This window comes from Crocodylus siamensis, chromosome 6 (assembly GCF_052110815.1).
Source record: "Crocodylus siamensis isolate JL-2025a chromosome 6, ASM5211081v1, whole genome shotgun sequence".
NCBI lineage: Eukaryota > Metazoa > Chordata > Crocodylia > Crocodylidae > Crocodylus > Crocodylus siamensis.
This window is the reverse complement of record NC_143400.1, coordinates 21,812,106-21,830,073: the sequence shown is the minus strand read 5'-3', so window position 1 is coordinate 21,830,073 and position 17,968 is coordinate 21,812,106. Positions and strand designations below refer to the sequence as shown.

The following is a 17,968-nucleotide window of genomic DNA, read 5'->3' as shown; positions in this document are numbered from 1 at the left end:
TAGCAATAAGAGCAGCCTGAGCAGGGGAGCCAGCAGTTGTTACAAGCAGCCAGAGGGGAGCACTGCCTGGTTGGGGCTGCTGCTCCTACAACACCTTGGAGGTACAGAGCAGGAACTATGGGGGTGGTAGGAGGTTCCTGGTCCTGGCGCATGACCTAAAACTAACCCTGCTTGGGGTGGTCCCCAAGAATTGCTGCACCGGTTGCTTCCCTAGTGAAAGGCAGGTATGGGGTGCCTTACAGTCCCAGCCCCCACCACTTGGTGGATAACCCGAGAGTAGGGACAGGCGTGAGTCCAGGCGTTATCATCAGGCCTGGGACCTGAGAGGCATAAAGCCCTGAGGCCCCAGTACATGGGTATAACATGGATGGTGGTGGCTGTGTGGAGTAAGGTCACAGGGCGGCTTGAAGGACTGCACGTGTGCATGCAGGGCAGGGTTGCAGGCGGGGCCTGAAGGACCGCAGAGGCCAGCCCCAAGAGCAGGAGGATGAGCAGAAGCTCCAGTGAGATGGCATGGGTTTAGGTGCCAGTGAGGGGCATAATGGGCAAGGTAAGTCTATGGACTCCTGAAGCTGAATTTGGCTCAGAGGCTGAGGAATGTGGCTTGGCTAGAGACCCGGAGGAAGCCTGATGATTTTGAATGCCAGGCTGCGGCAGTGGGTAGAGGGTGCAGGGCGCTCGAGGTTAGGGCTGCTGGCGCAGCTCAGCTGGCACAAGGGGCTGGTGTCCCCAGATGCAGGCCTGAAGATCCGGGAGGAGCTGGGCAGCGTCAGTTTGCCCCAGACCAAACTGCACGTTCGGCACACGTCTCTGACATAAATTTTCGCGGCTGCTGGAAGCGCCTGCTCGTGTGGACGTGCGCGCTGGCGATGCGCAGCGGGGGCACTGCACCCCGAGGCTGGCGGCGCCCCTCCGGGATGGTGCTCGCGGCTCGCTCGCCGCCGGGGGGTCTGCAGGCACCGGCCGATTGCTGCGGCCGCGGCAGGCGTCTCCGCGCAGGCTGGCTGCGGAAGGGAGGCCGACGCTCGGGCATGCTACGGGGAGAGGGGCAGCCCGTCAGGCCGCTCTCTGTCTTGTCCTCAGCACGGAGGCTAGTGCCGGCCCCCCCCCCGGTGCCAGGAGCCGGCTGCCCCCTTCCGCGCTGGGGCGGGACCGCGTTTCCCGGCGGCCCCCGCGCCCCCGCCCGCGAACAGGGGTGGCCCGTAGGTCCCGCCCCTTGGCGCGTCAGTCCGCGCTCGCGAGCCAACGGGAGCGCGGCGGCCCGGCAGGCCCCGCCCCATGGAACGCGCGCCGCGGCAGGCTCCGCCCCGCCCGGCGGTGACGTGCAGCGGAGGGCGCGATGGAACGGGACGCGGGCGAGGCGCTACGGCGCTGGGCCGAGCACGATATGGGGCTGCCCGCGGGCCGCCTCCCGCCCGCCGCCGCGCTGCGCAGGTGCGGAGCCGGAGCCGGGGCTGGGGCTGGGGCCGGGGCCGGGACACTCGCGTGCGGGCGCGGGGCTGGGGCTCACGGTCTCCCCTTCCCCCCGCCAGGCTGTGCTCGGGGCAGGGCGCTGAGATCTGGGCCTACGTCACGCAGCACGTCCGTCCCCGCCGGTGAGTCCCCCCCGCCCCAGTTCCGGAGGGACCCGGTATCCGGCGCTGCCCACCCCCAAGCAGGGAGGGGGCCCAGGAGTGCGGGATCCTGCAGGCCCCCCCTCCCCAGCAGGGAGGGGACCAGAGTGCTTGGGCTCTGCGACCCCCAGATCACCCCCACTGCAACTGGGAAGGGAACCCTGGTGTCCGGGCCCCTGCCCCCACCCCAAACAGGGCAGGAACCTAGGTGTCCGGTGCCCAGTCCTGCTCCCCGGCTTTGCCTCCGGAGCGGGGAGCTCTCTAGGCTCCTACAGCCCCCTGCTCTGACCCCAGATCCCTCTCCAGCCCCCAGTGGGGGGGGACCCAGGTGTCTGGGCCCCAGGCACCCCCCACTCTGACCCCGGATCCACCCTCAACTGGGGTAGGAGCCCAGGGGTCCAGGCTCCCAGCATCCCCCCTCCCCCAATACCGGGGGGAGCATCTGGGCTCCTGCAGTCCCCGCTCTGCAGACCCCCAGATCTGTCCCCACCTCCCAGGAGGGGAGGACTGAGACATCCAGGTCCTCCCTCACCTCTGACCCCCAGACTTCCACCCCCCCCCCCAGTGGGGAGGGAACCCAGGGTCCTATGCTCCTGCCCCCCACCCCCGGCACGGCAGGACCCTGGTGTCCAGGCTCTGAGCAGTTCTTTCTCTTTCTTTCCTCAGGACTGTGAAGAAGATCAAAGGGAATTTGCTGTGGTATCCTGCCTCCTGCCCCTCTTCTCTCCCGTCCTGCCCCTTTGCCCCAGGTCCATACCCTGGCCTGGGCCCATCTGTCCCAGGCACTGTCCCCCGGGCCTGACTGCCCCCCCGCCCCCCCCCCCCCGGTTTGTCTGTCCGTTCAATTCCTTAACACAGGACGTGGCCAGGTACCAGCACCTGGAGGAAGCCAAGGTGAGGGCTGCAGGGATGTGGGAGCATCAGGCTGCTGGGTCCTTCTTGAAGCCTCTGGGGAGGGGTTGGCCTGGCCCCTCTCCCACCATTAACCAACCCCTTCCCCTCCCTCCCTCAGGGCCAGCCTGGGGGGCCAACCAGGCAGGGGGGGCAGCGCCAGCACCTGGCCCAGGACATCGCCCGCCTCCGGGCTGAGCAGCAGCAGCTGGACCTGCAGGTGGAGAGCGCCCAGCGCCAGCTCCAGGCCGATGGTGAGGGGCCCCGACGCCTGGGCTCTGCCCCTCTGGGAGGGTAGCGGAGGCCGGGGTTTAGCGGGTGGGAGTCGGGTGCTGGGTGCTCTCCGGCTCTGAGAAGGGACCGGAGGCTGGCGGGGTGGGGGGACACTGGACGCCTGGGCTCTTGCTTCGCTTGGGAGAGCGAGGTGGGTGTCCTGACGCTGCTCCCTCCTCGCAGAGGAGACCCTGGCGCTGGCGCAGGAGCAGGTGTGCGATGCGCGGCGTCGGGCGCTGCTGCTCCAGGCCTACATGGCGCGGGTGGCCCGGCAGCGCCAGCGCCTGCAGGATGGGGCCGCCCAGCTTGGCGCCTGGCTCACGCGGCTGCAGGACGTCGGCAGGTTGGGCAGCCTCAACCCTTCACCTCAGCTGGGGGGGGACAGTACGCTGTATCCCAGAATCCTTTGCTCCCCAGGAAGCTGTAGGCACATGGCCTGCTTCTCTTGGGAGCAGTTTCCCAGCATCTTTTGCTCCTCAAGTCTCTACCTTTATAGGTATCCCCTAGGAGCCCAGGTCCCAGATTGCTTTGCTCCCCAGGGGGTTGTGGACCAATGGCCTGCTTATTCTGGATATAGTTTCCCAGAATCCTTTGTTGCTCAGATTTACTCCTTCCTAGCTATGATAATGGAGACTTTCCCAGCATCCTTTGCTCCTCATGGTTGTGGGCCTGAGGGTGGCTTCCCAGAATCCTTTGTGACTGCACCCTGCGGCCAGGCCCTGGACTCTGCTCCGGTGTGGGATCCCTGGGGGGGGGGGGGGGGGGTCCTGGTCCCTGAGTGGATGGGTTGGGGAGTGGGGGAAGGGCAGGGGTCTTTGTCTGCCCTGCCCCCTCCTCACGGCCTGTCTGGCCCTGCAGGAAGGCCCAGGAGGAGCTGGTGCTGCCCGGACCCAGCTTGGACCCCACAATCCCCATTCCGGAGCCCGAGCCGCTGGTGAGGGGCTGTGGGGGCGGGGGGCAATCTGGTCCCCTGGACTGCACTGGCTGAGGGGTGGATCCCATGGGCAGAGTCCTCCCAGCCTGGGACTTAGTTGTGTCACTTTTGGGATTCCCAGAGAAGGTCCGGTGATGGGACCTGGTGATTGGGGGCGTGTTGGGATTTGGGTGCTGTGTGGGGGATCCCATGCAAAGGCAGGTGGGATCTGGTATTTGGGAAGCATGGGGCTCAGTGGCCATAGAGTAGTCAGGAGTGGGATCTGGAGATCCTTGGAGAGTATTGGGGGAGGTAATTTGGTGGTTGGAGCAGGGCCAAGGCAGGGGGCATGGGGTCCAGCAGCAGCCAAGGGCCTGCTTGCTGGGAGGTAGTCTAATGGAGGTACATTGCTGGGATCTGCTGGTGGCCACATCCCAGCAGGGGAGGAACCTAGTGGTCCCCTGGGGAATCTGGTGGGCTGAGGGAGACGAGCCAGGGGCAGAAATACCCTCCTCCCACCTGGGAGATGTGAGGGATCCTGGGGCTTTGCTGACCTCCTTCCCATCCACGTCTCTGCAGCGGGCTGTGCGGGCAGCCTGTCGGCTCCGGGCTGACTTCATGAAGACTCTCCTGGAGCATGGCACAGCAGGGACCCTCCCGTAAGCCCCTGACCATCCCATCCCCTGCCCCCTGCTCTGCCTCCCCTGTGATTCTTCTTTCTCTCTCTCTGCAGCAGTGGGATGAGCACGGAGCTGCTGGACGCCTCATACCAGCACTGGCTGAGCGCGGTGGAGGTACTGGGACCGCGGGGCTTGGGGCGGGGGAACTCCCTAGCCCCACATCTGGGGACATGCAGATGGGAACAGCCCCTTGTAGAGCACAGGCCCTGGGGCCTGCCCAAGGCCGCTTGCAACTCCATCCCCATCTGTCTGTCCTCTAGGACACTGTGAGCTCCCACCCCCCTGGCCACCTGCTGTCAGCGCTGCAGCACCTGGCACTGGAGGACACATGGCAGCTGCAGGAACTGACCCAGCGTGTTGATGTTCCCCATGACATCCAGACTCTCAAGTGGGTGCGGGGGGCGGGAGAGAGGGAGGGAACCAGGGAAGCCCTTGGTGTCATGGGGTGGGCCACAGGCACGGCCCTGTTCCTGGGGTCTGCACGGTCCTAGTGGTCACAGCCTGTGCCACAGATAAGTCGGGTGTGGGCCAGGGCTGGGGCCTGTCTCCCCCGATAGAGGTGGCTGCATTGCAGGGGCATTGCTATAGGCCCTGGCGGAAGCAGGCAGTGCTGCCGCCTGGTTCCCTCCCTGCTGTGCAGGCCCCTGCAGGGGTTGGGGGAACGGGTTGTGCCCCAGCTATGGTCCCTGGCCTTGTAGCTTCAGCCCACTCCCCTGCAGGTTCCAGCTCCATGGGGCTCATTTAGAAGATCTCTCTGCATCTGCTGGGGCCCTGCCCTCTGTCCGGGGCTTGCTCCAGGTAAGCTGGGGGAGTGGGGGGGTGAGCAGCTGAGGGTAGGAGCAGTGCGGAGTGGGGGGTATGTAGGTGGTGTAGGCTGTATGATAGGGCTGGGGTGCCTGGGTGGTGGGTGAAGGGCAACATGGATGTGTGGGGATCTCATGGATGTGGGGTGCCAGGGCGTGCACCAAGTGGCTGAGGAACAGCAGGGGCAGGGCTGGGAAATGCTGGAGGGGGCTGTGTTGGGATGGGGTGGATCCTTGGGTGCTGGGCACCAGGGGCTTGGATTAGGAGATGTAGCTGGTGGGACTGTTGGGGTGGGGGGGTGGTCCCTGGTGTTATGTCCTCCAAAGCGTAGGGGTTGGTCAGAGGGTCAGACCTGTTTGTGGGATGGTTATAGCGTGGGGAGATCATAGGATGCTGTGCTCCCCAGGAAGGCTGGGCCCAGTGCGAGGCGCTGTGGGCCCAGCAGCTGTCCCTGCGCACACGGTGCCGGCGCCTGAGCGAGGAGTTGGCAGTCCGGCTGGCAGAGGCCCATCGACTGCTGGCTGACGGCTCAGAGCGCGCCATTCTTGCCAGGTACCTGCCCTCCTGTGTCTTGCCTTTCCTCCCTGCCTTGCCGGTGCCCCTCACTCCCAACTTGCAGCCCCATGCCCTGTTACTGCCCCTTCATACCCCAGGTGGCCTTTTGTGCTGCCTAGGGCAGGCCCTAGCTGCTCGGTAAGAGCACCCCATGGTAGAGGGAGGCCTCTATTGCCTGTCAGGTACTTCTCCAGCCCTGGATCACCTGCCCCTCTCCCCCCATGTACATTCTCCTACCCCCCACCCCCAGGGCGGCGCTAGAGCTGGAGCTGCGGGTGGTGCGCCTGGCTGGGCAGCGGGACGGGCTGCTGCAGAGCTGCCGTGCACTAGAGCAGGAGGCAGGCGCCCGCCGGGCTGAGCTGCAGGCCCTGCAGGGCAAGCGGCAGCAGATCCTGGACTTCCGCCTCTTGGTGGTGAGTTGGGGGCAGGGGGCTGCGAGTTGGGAGTGAAGGGGCACTGATGGGATGGAGAGGGGGGCGGGGGGGCAGGTTAGGAGTGAGGCATAGTGGCAGGAGGGCTGGGGATGGACTTGGGGCTGTGGGCTGGGAGTGAGGGTCACCAGCAGGGTGGAGAGGTGGCAGGGGGCTGCAGGTTGAGCCTGAGCCTGTTCCTCCAGGATGAGAAGCAGCAGAATATCCAGGCGCTGATCAAGGGCACCTCATTCATCAAGTCCCAGCTCCGCAAGCACCAGGCTGAGGTGAGAGATCAGAGACCCCCAGGACTAAGGGTGGGAGGGAGGGGGCTGTCGGCTGGGTGTGAGGGACCATGATAACCCTGTCTCCCCCCAGGTGCGGGCCTTGTCCCAGGGACGCCTGGCAGGGGCTGAGGGGGCCCTGGCCCTGGAGTGCCAGCACCTGCAGGGGGGTGTCGAGCGGGAGCTTGGCCAGTTTGGGGCTGTCGCCCTGCCTGTCCTCCTGTGCCGCCGCTTGGGGTGAGTGCCGGATGCCTGGGGTCTCTGGGGCAGGGGAAGGGGGCTGGGAGCCGAGAGGCTTGGCATGTACCTGCTCTGGCTCATTGGTGGGCAGGGGGCAGGGCCTCAGGTCAGAGGTACAACCCCTGATCCCTCCCTCCCAGCTCAGCACCAGCCTCTTGCCATCAGCTGTCCCTTCACCGGCTGGTGGGGGCAGGGGCAGGGGTAGGGGTGCCCCGCCCCTTCCTGGGCATGTGCCAGAGCTTGGGCTTCCCCCACTACAAGGTGAGTATTGCTTCCCCACGCCGTGGGGTCATGGGAGGGGGTGGAAATCCCCAGCAGGCCAGGCTGTACCACTCGCACTTGGAGGCAGAGACTGTCCCTGTGCACCCGTCTCCACGCAGGCCCCCGAGCAGCTCTTGGCACATGTGGTGGAGCTGAGGCAGGATGTGTGGCACCTCCAGGCCCAGCTGGGTGCCAAGGCACGGGCACTGGCTGGGCTGCAGGCCTTGCATGGGGATGAGGGCGTGCAAGGTGAGCTCGTGCAGGGGGAAGGAGGAATAGAGCTGTGGCAGGGAGGGGCTGCAATATCCCTGTGCTGCGCTCTCGTGCGACCCTGGGGCCAGTACTCGTGAGGTCCCAGGAGCTCTTGCCACAAGAGTGGAGCTCGCCAGGTCTCAGCACGGTGGGACTCATTCTGCACTTGTCCCCCCAGCCCTCGTGCTTACCGTGCGAGAGCAGGACCAGGAGCAGGAGAGAGCCTTGGCTCCGCAGGTGTGCCGTGTCGCGGAGCAGTGCCGGCGCCGCATTGAGCATTGGCCCCAGCTGCAGGCGGCCGTCGATGCGTGGTGAGGAGGCCTTGCATACTGGACAGGGGTGGGACGGGACATCTGGGCGTAGGGCTGCTCTGAGGGGATGGGGCCAAGGAAGCTGGCCCTGCGCACTTGCTGCGGTGTGGCCGTGCCCTTGGGATGGGAGGGAGTGGGTCTGCGTGATTCCTAAGGCCCCCTGCTACAGGTTCAAACTATAGCTGGATAGAAACCAGCTTTGACCAGTCTGAAGTCATGGTGCGATTCACCAGTGAACTGTTATGTGTCACGTGTAGCAGGGGCCGAACGTGGGGGGACATGAGAGAGCCTTGGGGCCGCGTCTGCCAAGGTCAGGGCGCTGGATCTTGTCCCCCCTTCTGGGTGTGCACAGGTGCATGGGGTGTCCATTTGGGGAGGTCAGAGGGGGCAGGGCAGGAGCCTACTGACCCCTCCATTTCTCCCCCGACCCCCAGGTGGGAGCAGCCGGGGCAGTTTGTGCTGCCGGAGTCCCGACGCCTGGGCCTCACCCTGCCCCAGTGGCTGGAGCGCTGGACCCTGGCTGCCTCTGCCCTCCAGCGCCACCACCAGCAGCGTGCCTGGGACTGAGGTCCCTCCCGCCCCAGGACGGAGCCGTGCTGGCCGCACTTGGGGGGCCCCAGGAGGCTTCTCTTACGGAGAGGGCACCTGTGGGGGTGGGGCCGTGTGGCCATGTCCACGTGGGCAGGGCTGCGTGATCCCACCCTGAGGGGTAGCCAAGTAGCGGCCGCACCCCAGAGGCAGGACTCCGCAAGTCACAGCCCAGGGGTTTGGCCAGCAGGAAACCATGGTCCTGAGTGTCGAAGGCGGGACATTTCTGGGGATGGAGATGTGGGGGGTGTTCTGTACTAATTCTCTCAATAAACATTTGCATTAAGCCCACAGCAGCGATGGCCACTAAGGGATGCTGGGTAGGCGTGGCAGAGTAGCTCCAAGCTGGGCTAGAGGAACCAGAGCCAGAGGGGGAAGGGAGGCAGGGGGTGATGGGAGCAGGCATAGGGAGCAAGGGCAGGTTTCCCCCTCCCCTGCTAAATGAGCTGGTCCAGCCAGGGAATGGTTCAGCTCCAGCTGCAGCCCTAAACTTGGGGCCCAAGTTGGAGTTGAGCCCCCACCTACTCTGGGCTTGTGCCTGAAGTGCTCCAAGCCACCGCTCCTGCAGGAACCAAGGGGAAGGCTTGAGGTGGGGGGCGAAAGGCTGGCACAAGACAGGGCCACGCAAGTGTAAATGCTGGGCCTGGGAGACCTATCCTTTGCAGAGGCCTATGGGGGTGGGAATTGGGTATGGTGTCTTGGCCATCAAGGACGAGCAGCACTGAGCTGGCCTGGCCATCATCGGATCGGATGGTGGCGGCCTAGCGCCAATGAAACTTTGAGCTGTCGCCACACATGGGTCCTAGTTGCACTGTCTGCATTTGGGATCTGGAAGGCAGGTGTAGGGTGCACCGATGCCCGCGGCCTGTGCATCCAACGCAGCAGCACCCAGAGACCACTCAAGGCAACATCCCGCAGCCCCTGGAACAACGGGGTCCTGCCCAATTGCAAGAGCTAGGACCCCACAAGCTACAGATGCTTATACCACCAGCTTTGAGGTCATGAGTAGAAGGGCATGGCTTGGGCCCTCGAAGCAAAGAGGCAGCCCCAGGGCAGCTGCCCAGGGCAAGCAGCATGCCTGCCTGGGAGATAGGAAGGCAATGCTACTGCTGCCCTTGAGAACACAATCAGGCAAGGCCTGGGCCGTTTCTTAGCTTTGTCCAAGGCTGTCCAGGCTGGGGCCGAGGCTGAAGCTGCCATGAGACAAAGTTCTGGTGGGACCTGAATCTGCTGCATCCGGTCTGGCGAGAGCAGGAGGAGCTGAGGGAGCTTCTTGATCTGTGCGCAGGCAGAAAGAGGGTCCTGGTCCCCCTCCCAGCTCTCCTGGGGTGAAGGCAAACCTGCCTGGCTGTGTCACATGGGGTTTGAGCCACCTCTGGTGCCCTCACATACTGCGTTGCTCTCCGTGGCCCAGCATCTGGTATGACCCAACGGAGAACGGTGGGAGTAGGGCCTTGAGGATGGAGGAAAAGGGATGCGCTAGTCTGTCCAGCCACACTCTTTTGTACCCATCCAGTAACCCACCCACCCATGCCTTCATCCATCCACCCCCACAGCTACCCGCCACTCCGCATCACTCCAAATGCCAGGCCTTTTTTACCTGCGTGCCCTTGAACTGTCCACCCCACCCCTGAGCCTGCTTCTTCCCCAAGAGCTGTTAGATGTGGGGGGGAGTTCCTGCTCTCTACCCAGCCCTCAGCCTGCTGGGCCTCTCCAGGAAGCCTGGAGCCACCTACATGGCACAGGTATGATGCCCCAAACTCACTGGGCTGCCAGCCCAGCCCTCCGGGCTGTCCTGTCTGGCTCCGTGTGCGCACATCACACAAAGGCCTTGGGGGCATCAGGCTTTCCTGGAGCTGAGCCCAGGCAAACTCAAAACACACCCTGCAGAGATGTGGAAAGAGATAAAAATGGGGTCACTGCTGGAAGGGAAAGGCCCCTAGCCCCCGAGACAGCCTGGGCCCTCAGGTCCGGCCCAGGCCCAGGCCCAGGCCCCTACGGGAGACGGGACAGGGGGATGGCCCAGATCATCCATGTGCCCCAGCGGCCCGTGCGCTCCGATGGCGGTGGCAGCAGCCGCAAGTGGTGATTGGCCACTGCCAGCTGGCTGTGGGCAGTCTCAGGAGGCACAAGTCGCCTATGCCCCCTGCCCAGAAAACTCTCCTTACTGCCAGCCCTGCTGGTGCCCTGCACTGCTGACACAGCCCCCTGTGTGTAAACCTCCTCCCAGAGGTGCCCCACCGCTCCACCTCTGCAGTGCAGGTGAAGCCAGCTGTTCTCATGGACCTGCCTCCTGTCCCACCAGTCCCCCCCGTCCCCTGGGCTTCACTCCACCCGACCTTGTTTCCTGAGATGAGAAGGAACCCGGGCTCTCCCCGGACACCCCTATTCCCCCTCAGGCCCAGAGGAAACCACAGGGCTCCTGGCTCCCAGCGCCAGCCCTTGACACTGGCCAAGCAGAGCCCGTAGGTTGGGAAGGGCCTGGGAGGCTCAGGAGTAGGGGTACGCAGCGGAAGGCCGAGTTACAGGGCACCCCGTATAGAGGGGCAGGGACGGACACGTCCCGGCCCGGCTCCGGCTCCGGCTCGGGCTCCGGCTCCAGGGCAGCGGGGGCGGGGCGGGGGAGGTCCCGGGCGGGGCCGGCGGCCGGGGCGGGGAAGCGAAAGCGAAAGCGAAAGCGAAGCGGGCCCATGGCGTCGGGGCAGCAGCGGGCGGCGGGCGAGCGGCCCCGGGGACTCGCCCCGCGGGGGGACGCGGGTGAGACCCGCCGAGCGCGCCGGGCCGCGGGGGGCAGTGCGGGGGCGGGCCCGGCGGGGGGGCGCGGGGAAGCGAAAGGGGAATCCCGGCGGGGCGGCGGCACAGGCGGGGGCGGGCGGGGGCGGGCGGGGCCGGGTCGGGTCGGGTCGGGTCGGGGTCGGGGCCGGGGTCGGGGCCGGGCCGGGCCCCGCCGGCCTCACCGGCTCCTCGCTGCAGGGGCGGGCGCGGGCGGCCGCGCGTCCTGCGGGCACTGGGTGAGCGCGGCCGAGCTGCAGCCGTGGGTGCGGGCGCTGCTGCAGCAGGTACGGCCGGGCCGGGGCGGCGGGGCACCGGGGAGCTGGGGTTGGGGGGTGCTGGGGCAGTGGGCAGCCACGGGTGGACGGGTGGTGGTGTGGGCAGACCCCTGCCCACGCACTGTCCCCTCCTCTCCCGGTGCCTCTCTCAGGGCACCACCTCCTGGAGCTGCCCGCGCTGCCCGGATGCCCGGTGGCTCTGGCAGGAGCTCCGGGACCTTGGGCTCTTCTCTGGCGAGGATCAGGCCTGGCTGGAGGCCACAATCCTGGCGCAGGAGGGGGCCAGGAGCAGCTACCGCCAGGTGAGTCCGGGCTGGGAGGGTCCCCAGGGCAGTGGGAGGAGCAGGGGGACGCCTGGGGGAGCTGAGCTGTGCCCCGAGGAGCTTCTCTGCCTCTGGGAGCAGCGGGGCAGAGCACCGACGCCTGCCCCTTGTTCCCCAGTGCCCGCGCTGCCAGCTCCTGGTGCAGCGCCCGGCGCCCGGGCCCCTGCGCACTGCCTGCCCGCCCTGCTCCAGGAAGGCCAGGCAGCTGCGCTACTTCTGCTGGGGCTGCCACCGGGCCTGGGAGGAGCCATCCACCCTGGGTGACACCAGCCATGGCTCCCTGTGTGCCCTGCTCACCGTGCTGCATGATGCTCCTGCAATCCAGGCCCCCGAGTCGTCTGTCCACGGCTGCCCCTCGCTGCGGGCCTGTCCCCAGTGCCGGGCCTTGGTGACACACAATAGGCAGGGTTGCCCTATGGTGCGGTGCCCTCAATGCCAGGCCTGGTTCTGCTACCGCTGCCTGGATGCAACTGAGCACTGGCGTGTCTGTATGGTCGCAGCCCGGCAGCAGGACTTCAGCAGGCGTGCTGCGGCTCCCCCTCCCCGTGACCGGCCTGTGCTCCCGGCTCCTAGGATTCAGCCCAGGCTCCACATCCCCAGGCAGCAGGCCCCTGTGCCCGACTCCTCCTGTGCCCTGCAGTAGCCCCTGGGCCGTGGGGCAGGGCCCAGAACTGCTCCTCCCATGCTGCACCTCTGCCTGCCCCCACTGGAAATCCTGTGAGGCTCGGACCCCAGCAGGAGCTCTGCCCGCAACTGCCTGCACCTTGAGCCGTAAGGCCCCGTGAGTTGGGAGCGGACACCTTGGTAGCTGTGGCTGGGCACTCCAGCCCCCTCACACCTACTGAGGTGCTGGGACTGGGGAACAAAGTAGAAGCACTGCAAATTATCTAGGCAGCTGGACTGGGGCGAAGGTGACATGGGAGCTGTCCTCTTCAGGAGGCCCAGCTTTGATGCAGACCCAGGCAGGGGCTATGGCTTGGGCAGGGGCAGGGGCAGGGGCAGGAAATGGGGTTGGTGACCTTCCCATCTAGGGTGTCTGGCTCCAATCCAGTCCCTGGTTGGGGGCTTGTGCCACGAGCCCAAAAGCACTGGAGGGTAAAACTGGTCTCCCAAGGTCCTCAGCTGCCTGTTGGCGCCAGAGTGACCCAAGGACAAGCTGGGACCCATGGACAAGGGCTTTATGTGCCCACAGCTCTTAATTGAAGCCCCTCCAGTTGGGGGAGCCAATCCTCTGGGCTTGGTAGGAGGCCTTGAGCTGGATGCAGCAGCATGGCAGGGAGCAGCAGCTCCATGACACCAGCCTGTGCATCCTCTGGATGTTCCCCCTTCTCCATCACAGCCTCCAGTGCGTGCAGTGACATCAGCCAATGCTGCCTCCTTGGCACCCCTCCTACATTGCAGCCTGGCCTTTCTTGCTGAAGGCCAGGACCCAGTCATCCAGTGACATCCCAACATAACCCAACCTAACTCAAGCCAACCCAACAACGTCACGAGTCCTCAGAGAGGTCGTGGTCTATTGCCATCTTCATTTGCTTTGAGCTCTTTCTTCTATTCCTTCCCTGCTTTCACCATCACTCTTTTCTGCCGTGTCAGCTTTGTTCGGACTCCTTTGTCTGTGTCTGCCAGGGAAAGGCAGCAGGCAGTGGAGTCTGTCAGACCTTGTTGGTCAGCCTCCTGGTGTGTTGCATGCCCTATAACGTTTTCCATGTGATCTGCTTCATGGCAAACAAGAGACACTCTGGGAGGACCTATGCTCTTCCTCTCAGCACCTTTAATATGGCTTTGGATGTAGTCATTTGCTTCCCCTCTACCGCTGTCTACTGCAGGGGCAGGCCGGGGGGATCTGTCTGGGTGCCCAGTCCCATACTCAGTTCGATTGCCCTCTCCGTCATTGTCACTCCAGCTCCCACCGGAGGACCCGCTGCTGCCGCCACCATCACTGTCTTCTGTGCCCCTTGTCTCTTCCTGTTCTTCACTGCCTTTGCCCCCTCAACTCAGGGGGTTTGTAGGATCCTGTGCCACATGTCACTGTGCCGGGTGACATTTGCCGTGTCTTTTCCAGCCTCTGCTACTGATTTCTAGTAGTAGGTCCTCAGTTTCCTGCAGGGACCAAACCAGGAAAGCCAAGGCTGCAACTGAACTCCAACTAGCTTCAGGCATCAAGGACAACAAAAAATCCTTTTTCAGATATGTGGGGAGCCGGAGGAAAAGCAAGGGCAATGTTGGACCCCTGCTAAACCAGATGGGGCAACTGACAACTGACGCCCTAGGAATGCCCGCAGCTCCTTGGGTGACTTAGGTGAGGTTAGACCTTGGATTGCCTGTATGCGATCTGCACTCAGGGCTCTGACTCCTTTTGAGAGCTTATATCCCAAAAATGTGACTTCAGGCTGACATATTTGGTCTTTCTCTCTAGAGACTTTATATCCTTTTTCCCCCAGAGTGTCTAGCAGTGACCTGGTGGCTTCCTCGCAGAGCTGCAAGTTTGGGCTTGCAACTAGCAGGTCATCCACATACTGGAGGAGAGTCACTGCGGGGTGTGATCCCTTCCACTCCTCCAAGTCCTTCTGAAGGGCAAGTCTAAAAATATGGGGGGCTGCTATGAATCCTTGTGGAAGAACTGTCCACATGAGTTGGGCTTTATGGAAGGTGTCTGGATCCTCCCATTCAAAAGCAAACAATTTTTGACTCTCTCGGTGAAGGGGAATAGAGAAGAAAGCATCTTTCAAATCTAGCACTGAAAATATTTCAGCTTCCCCCGTACTTGTGTCAAAATCCTGTGAGGGTTTGGGACTACAGGATGGTCTGAAAGGACCTTCTTATTTACTGCTCGTAGGTCTTGGACCAGTCTGTATGAGACCCCATCTGCCTTCGGCACTCCAAGAATGGGGGTGTTATAAGGTGAGGACCCTTCCACTAGCCATCCGCACCTCTTGTATTTCTCTATTAATGGCTTGAGTCCAGCTCTGGCCGCTCGGCTGAGTGGGTACTGTTTTACCCGAATGGGCCCCTCCCCATCCTTGAGTACGATCCTTACCGGGGAGACGGACTTAGCTCGCGCAGGGGTTCCATCTGCCCATACTGAGGGGTCTACTCCAATCATGTGATCTTCTGGACTTACTGCAGGGCATCGGTCCTCCAGGAGAGCCATCTGATAGTTCGAGCTCTGCTTGACAGGTAGCTGGACCACCATCTGATTGTCTCTGAAAAAGATCTCAGCTTGCAATTTTGTGAGTAAGTCCCGCCCAAGGAGTGCAACCGGGCAACTTGGTGAATATACAAAGGAGTGCTCGAGCAAATGGTCCCCCACTTTGGTGAGGAGTGGTTTACAAACAGGGAGTCGGGATTGCGTTCCCTCAATTCCTTCCACAAGTACATGCTGTTCACTAGTTCCTGCACAGGGGTTTTTTTCTGGAATCATTGAAAATGTAGCCCCAGTATCCACCAAGGCTTCAAAGTTTTTCCCACCAACCCTAATGGTTACCATGGGATCTTCTCGGGCTCCAACCCAAAGGGTAGTGGTCTTAGATCCCTGTCCCCTTCATTCTGAGTCCTCACCCTTTTCTTCTGCCCGCATGAGGTGACCTCTCGGTTCCCTCTTTCTCTTCTCCTTCAGCTTTGGGCATTCCCTCTTCCAATGTCCTTTCTCTTTGCAATAAGCACAAACGTCTGCTCCCACTCTTTCTCCTTTCCCTTTCTGTATCCCAGCCTTTCCAGGGTTACCTCTAGTTATAGCAGCTGCTAGTGCTGCCATCTGTTGCTGAGCCTTTTTATCCTCCTTGCGCTCCTGCACTTGCTCACGATTCCCATACACCTTATATGGAATTTCCATCAGCTCTGAAATCGGTTTCCCAGCACCTCCCTCAGTTTTCTGTAACTTCTTACGGATATCAGCAGCAGATTGACCAATAAACATAAGATTTACCATGCGTTGATTATTTGGGGCTTCTGGATCCAGATCCGAAAACCTACGAAACACCTCATACAGCCTCCCAAGGAAAGCTGAGGGATCCTCCTCTCTTCCCTGTCTCACTTCATACAACTTAGACAGATTAGTAACCCGAGGCACTGCCTTTCCCATTGCTTCCACTATAATTCCCAGATACCGTGCACTCAGCTCTCTTCCTTCTGCAGTATGATTATCCCATCTTGGGTCCTCAACAGGGCAGGTATCATGCAGAGTACGACCAGCAGCTCCCTCTGACTCAACTCTGGCTGCTGCAATACGTTCTGCTGTTCCTACCACTAATCTCCTCTCCTCCGGGGTTAGGAGGGTCTGGAGCATCATCTGGACATCAGCCCAAGTGGGTCGATGAGTCTGCCCAATAGATCAAAACAGGTCCCTCATCTTTTCAGGGTCTTCACGAAAAGAGGGGCTCTGATTCTTCCAGTTAAATAAATCTGAAGTGCTAAATGGGGTGTAGACAAAAGTTGCATTGCCTCCTTCTCCAATAACCTCTCGCATCAGGCAGTTCAGCACCGGCTGTGACTCTACAGGCTTGCGCAAATAATAACCCTTATTCCCCGATTCAGATGGGGCACTTGGCTGAGGCTCACGCTCTAAATCATTAGGTATGCTTTGATACGCCGGTGGTGGTCTCCCTAAGGGAAGGGGCGGTGGTGCAGAGGGACTGGATCCCGAGGAGGCGTCTGACTCATCTTCGCTACCTGACAGGGCAACCGGAGCCCGGGTCTGATACTCAGCCAATTCAGAATTCCCCCCCTCATCAGACTCAGGGAGTACAGGCGGTCCTTCTCGAGTCTTTTCTTTAACAACTATCACATGAGACTTTACTAAGTAATTCTTAATCCAAGGTGGCTGATTTTGAACCACCCACAACCAACAATCAATATAAGGAAACTGATTCCAATACCCGTTCTGCATAACAATTTCATGGATAGCTATCACTTCTTCTACCACAAAGGATCCTTTTGGGGTCCAGTGGACCCCAAATGTTGGCCACTCAAGTTGACAAAACTTAATTAAATCACCTTTTTTCATTTTTACTCCGTAATCGGCCGGCTTTGCAAATTTATTAAAATGACGTAATATGAATTGTAGGGGCGCATCTGAATTTTCTACACGGGAGTGACCCATACCCATTTTGCCCACAAGAGTGCGCCCAAGGCACACCAAATACCAAAAGATCCTTGTAACAGAAGGTTTACTGAAAGCTGAGGCCGAAAAATTCCCCAGCGATCATGCACGCCCCGTTTTGGATCCATACACCAGATTGGGCAAAAGGAATTCGTATACTCACTCAGATACCCCAGAGATCTCGATCAAAATACCGAAGTGTGTCTGGCGTCTCCAGAAACTGGAAATTTGCATGGGAGCCTTTAACTTCCCGAATATCCCCACTCACGCCTCAGATTCCAGGGGCGAGCCCAAAAAGTCGGCTCGGTGCGCACTTCCCCTGGTACTGGAGGCGCTCCACCGCTGGATTCCGGGGTAGTCCATGAGAAGGTCCCATCTGGGTCGCCAGGATTGAAGCAAAAATGCTGCGGTTCTTTTCTCGGGAGGCGAAGAACTCTCAGACACACTCTATTAGCAACACAAAAGGTATATTTGCAAATAGGGTCAGAGGGAAGACAAAAAACCACACTCTGCCCCTGAGGGAAACTTCTCAGCAGGCTTTATCCCCTCTCTCCTGAGCACGTGTGCAGAAGCAGGAACTCTTACAACTCATTTCCGGTTCATACAAACATATATGGAAATACGTCACTTCATACGTCCCATGTGCATTATAATTAACTACTTAAGTATGCGGGGCGGAAAGGCTTATATGCATTAGCTAATTACGCATGCTTAGAAAAGCTCTCCAGGTTACCAAAAGTTCAAACCCACTCTTTCTCAAGGACAGGATCATTAAAAATTGCAATTACTCTTATCTGCCTGAGAAGTGAAGGGAGCATGAAAGGGAGTGTGATTTAGTGTAACAAAGAGATAGTAAATTTGCAAAACAAAGAGAGTGATACCTTAATACAAAGAGCCCTTGGTAGTTTCTCCTCCACCCTCTCCTTCCACCAAGGAGAGCTGCTAGCTGTGCTGTTCTAACAACACTATTCATAATACATTTTTAATAATATTTCTAACATGCCCACCCCTGTAACCTGTCTAGGTCTGATTGCAGCCTATTCCTCCCTTCTAGTGTGCCCACATCCCCCCACATCTTAGTGTCATCAGCAGATTTGAGCAGGGTGCTTTTTACCCCCTCATCCAAGTCATTGATGAAGATGTTGAACAGTGCGGGCCCGAGGACTGAGCCCTGCGGGACCCCACTGCCCACACCCCTCTAGGTCAAAAATGACCCGTCCACCACCACTCTCTGGGTGCAGCCCTCCAGCCAGTTGGGACACATCTGACTGTGTGGTTGTCAACACCACAGCCCCCCGTTTCTTAATGAGAACGGGGTGAGAGACAGTGTCGAAGGCCTTCCGAAAGTCCAGGAAGACGATATCCACTGCTACCCCTGCATCTAAGGATTTGGTGACCTGATCGTAGGACTTGCTGCTAATG

General features: G+C 61.2%; 2 protein-coding genes across 4 annotated transcripts; both read left to right on the top strand.

Annotated features, from left to right (window-relative positions):
- Positions 1–1,275: 1,275 nt before the first annotated feature.
- On the top strand, positions 1,276–8,360 carry HAUS5 (HAUS augmin like complex subunit 5). Of its 3 annotated transcripts, XM_090052428.1 has the most exons (19): positions 1,276–1,434; positions 1,533–1,595; positions 2,280–2,312; positions 2,483–2,507; positions 2,626–2,758; positions 2,961–3,120; positions 3,636–3,711; positions 4,270–4,349; positions 4,424–4,484; positions 4,631–4,758; positions 5,090–5,168; positions 5,581–5,726; positions 5,980–6,142; positions 6,346–6,426; positions 6,518–6,660; positions 6,804–6,924; positions 7,044–7,173; positions 7,355–7,487; positions 7,922–8,195. In XM_090052428.1, the coding sequence occupies exons 1-19, from the start codon at positions 1,340–1,342 to the stop codon at positions 8,052–8,054; spliced, it is 1,983 nt and encodes a 660-aa protein (XP_089908554.1). In that variant the 5' UTR covers positions 1,276–1,339; the 3' UTR covers positions 8,055–8,195. The 3 variants fall into 3 exon arrangements, with proteins under 3 accessions (XP_089908554.1, XP_089908553.1, XP_089908555.1); XM_090052427.1 differs by lacking the exon at positions 7,044–7,173 and having other exon boundaries at positions 7,922–8,360; XM_090052429.1 differs by lacking the exons at positions 1,533–1,595; positions 7,044–7,173 and having other exon boundaries at positions 1,281–1,434; positions 7,922–8,360.
- Positions 8,361–10,744: 2,384 nt separating this feature from the next.
- Positions 10,745–17,910, top strand: LOC149861591 (uncharacterized). Its single transcript, XM_090052572.1, has 4 exons — positions 10,745–10,832; positions 11,049–11,134; positions 11,278–11,427; positions 11,567–17,910. The coding sequence occupies exons 1-4, from the start codon at positions 10,766–10,768 to the stop codon at positions 12,089–12,091; spliced, it is 828 nt and encodes a 275-aa protein (XP_089908698.1). The 5' UTR covers positions 10,745–10,765; the 3' UTR covers positions 12,092–17,910.
- Positions 17,911–17,968: the final 58 nt, after the last annotated feature.

Coding starts and splice junctions, on each gene's coding strand:
- HAUS5 (XM_090052427.1), top strand. CDS start 1,340: ATGGAACGGGACGCGGGCGAGGCGCTACGGCGCTGGGCCGAGCACGAT. Junction 5,727..5,979: donor GAGCGCGCCATTCTTGCCAG/GTACCTGCCCTC, acceptor CCCCACCCCCAG/GGCGGCGCTAGAGCTGGAGC. Junction 6,925..7,354: donor TGGGCTTCCCCCACTACAAG/GTGAGTATTGCT, acceptor TTGTCCCCCCAG/CCCTCGTGCTTACCGTGCGA.
- LOC149861591 (XM_090052572.1), top strand. CDS start 10,766: ATGGCGTCGGGGCAGCAGCGGGCGGCGGGCGAGCGGCCCCGGGGACTC. Junction 10,833..11,048: donor CGCCCCGCGGGGGGACGCGG/GTGAGACCCGCC, acceptor TCCTCGCTGCAG/GGGCGGGCGCGGGCGGCCGC. Junction 11,428..11,566: donor CCAGGAGCAGCTACCGCCAG/GTGAGTCCGGGC, acceptor CTTGTTCCCCAG/TGCCCGCGCTGCCAGCTCCT.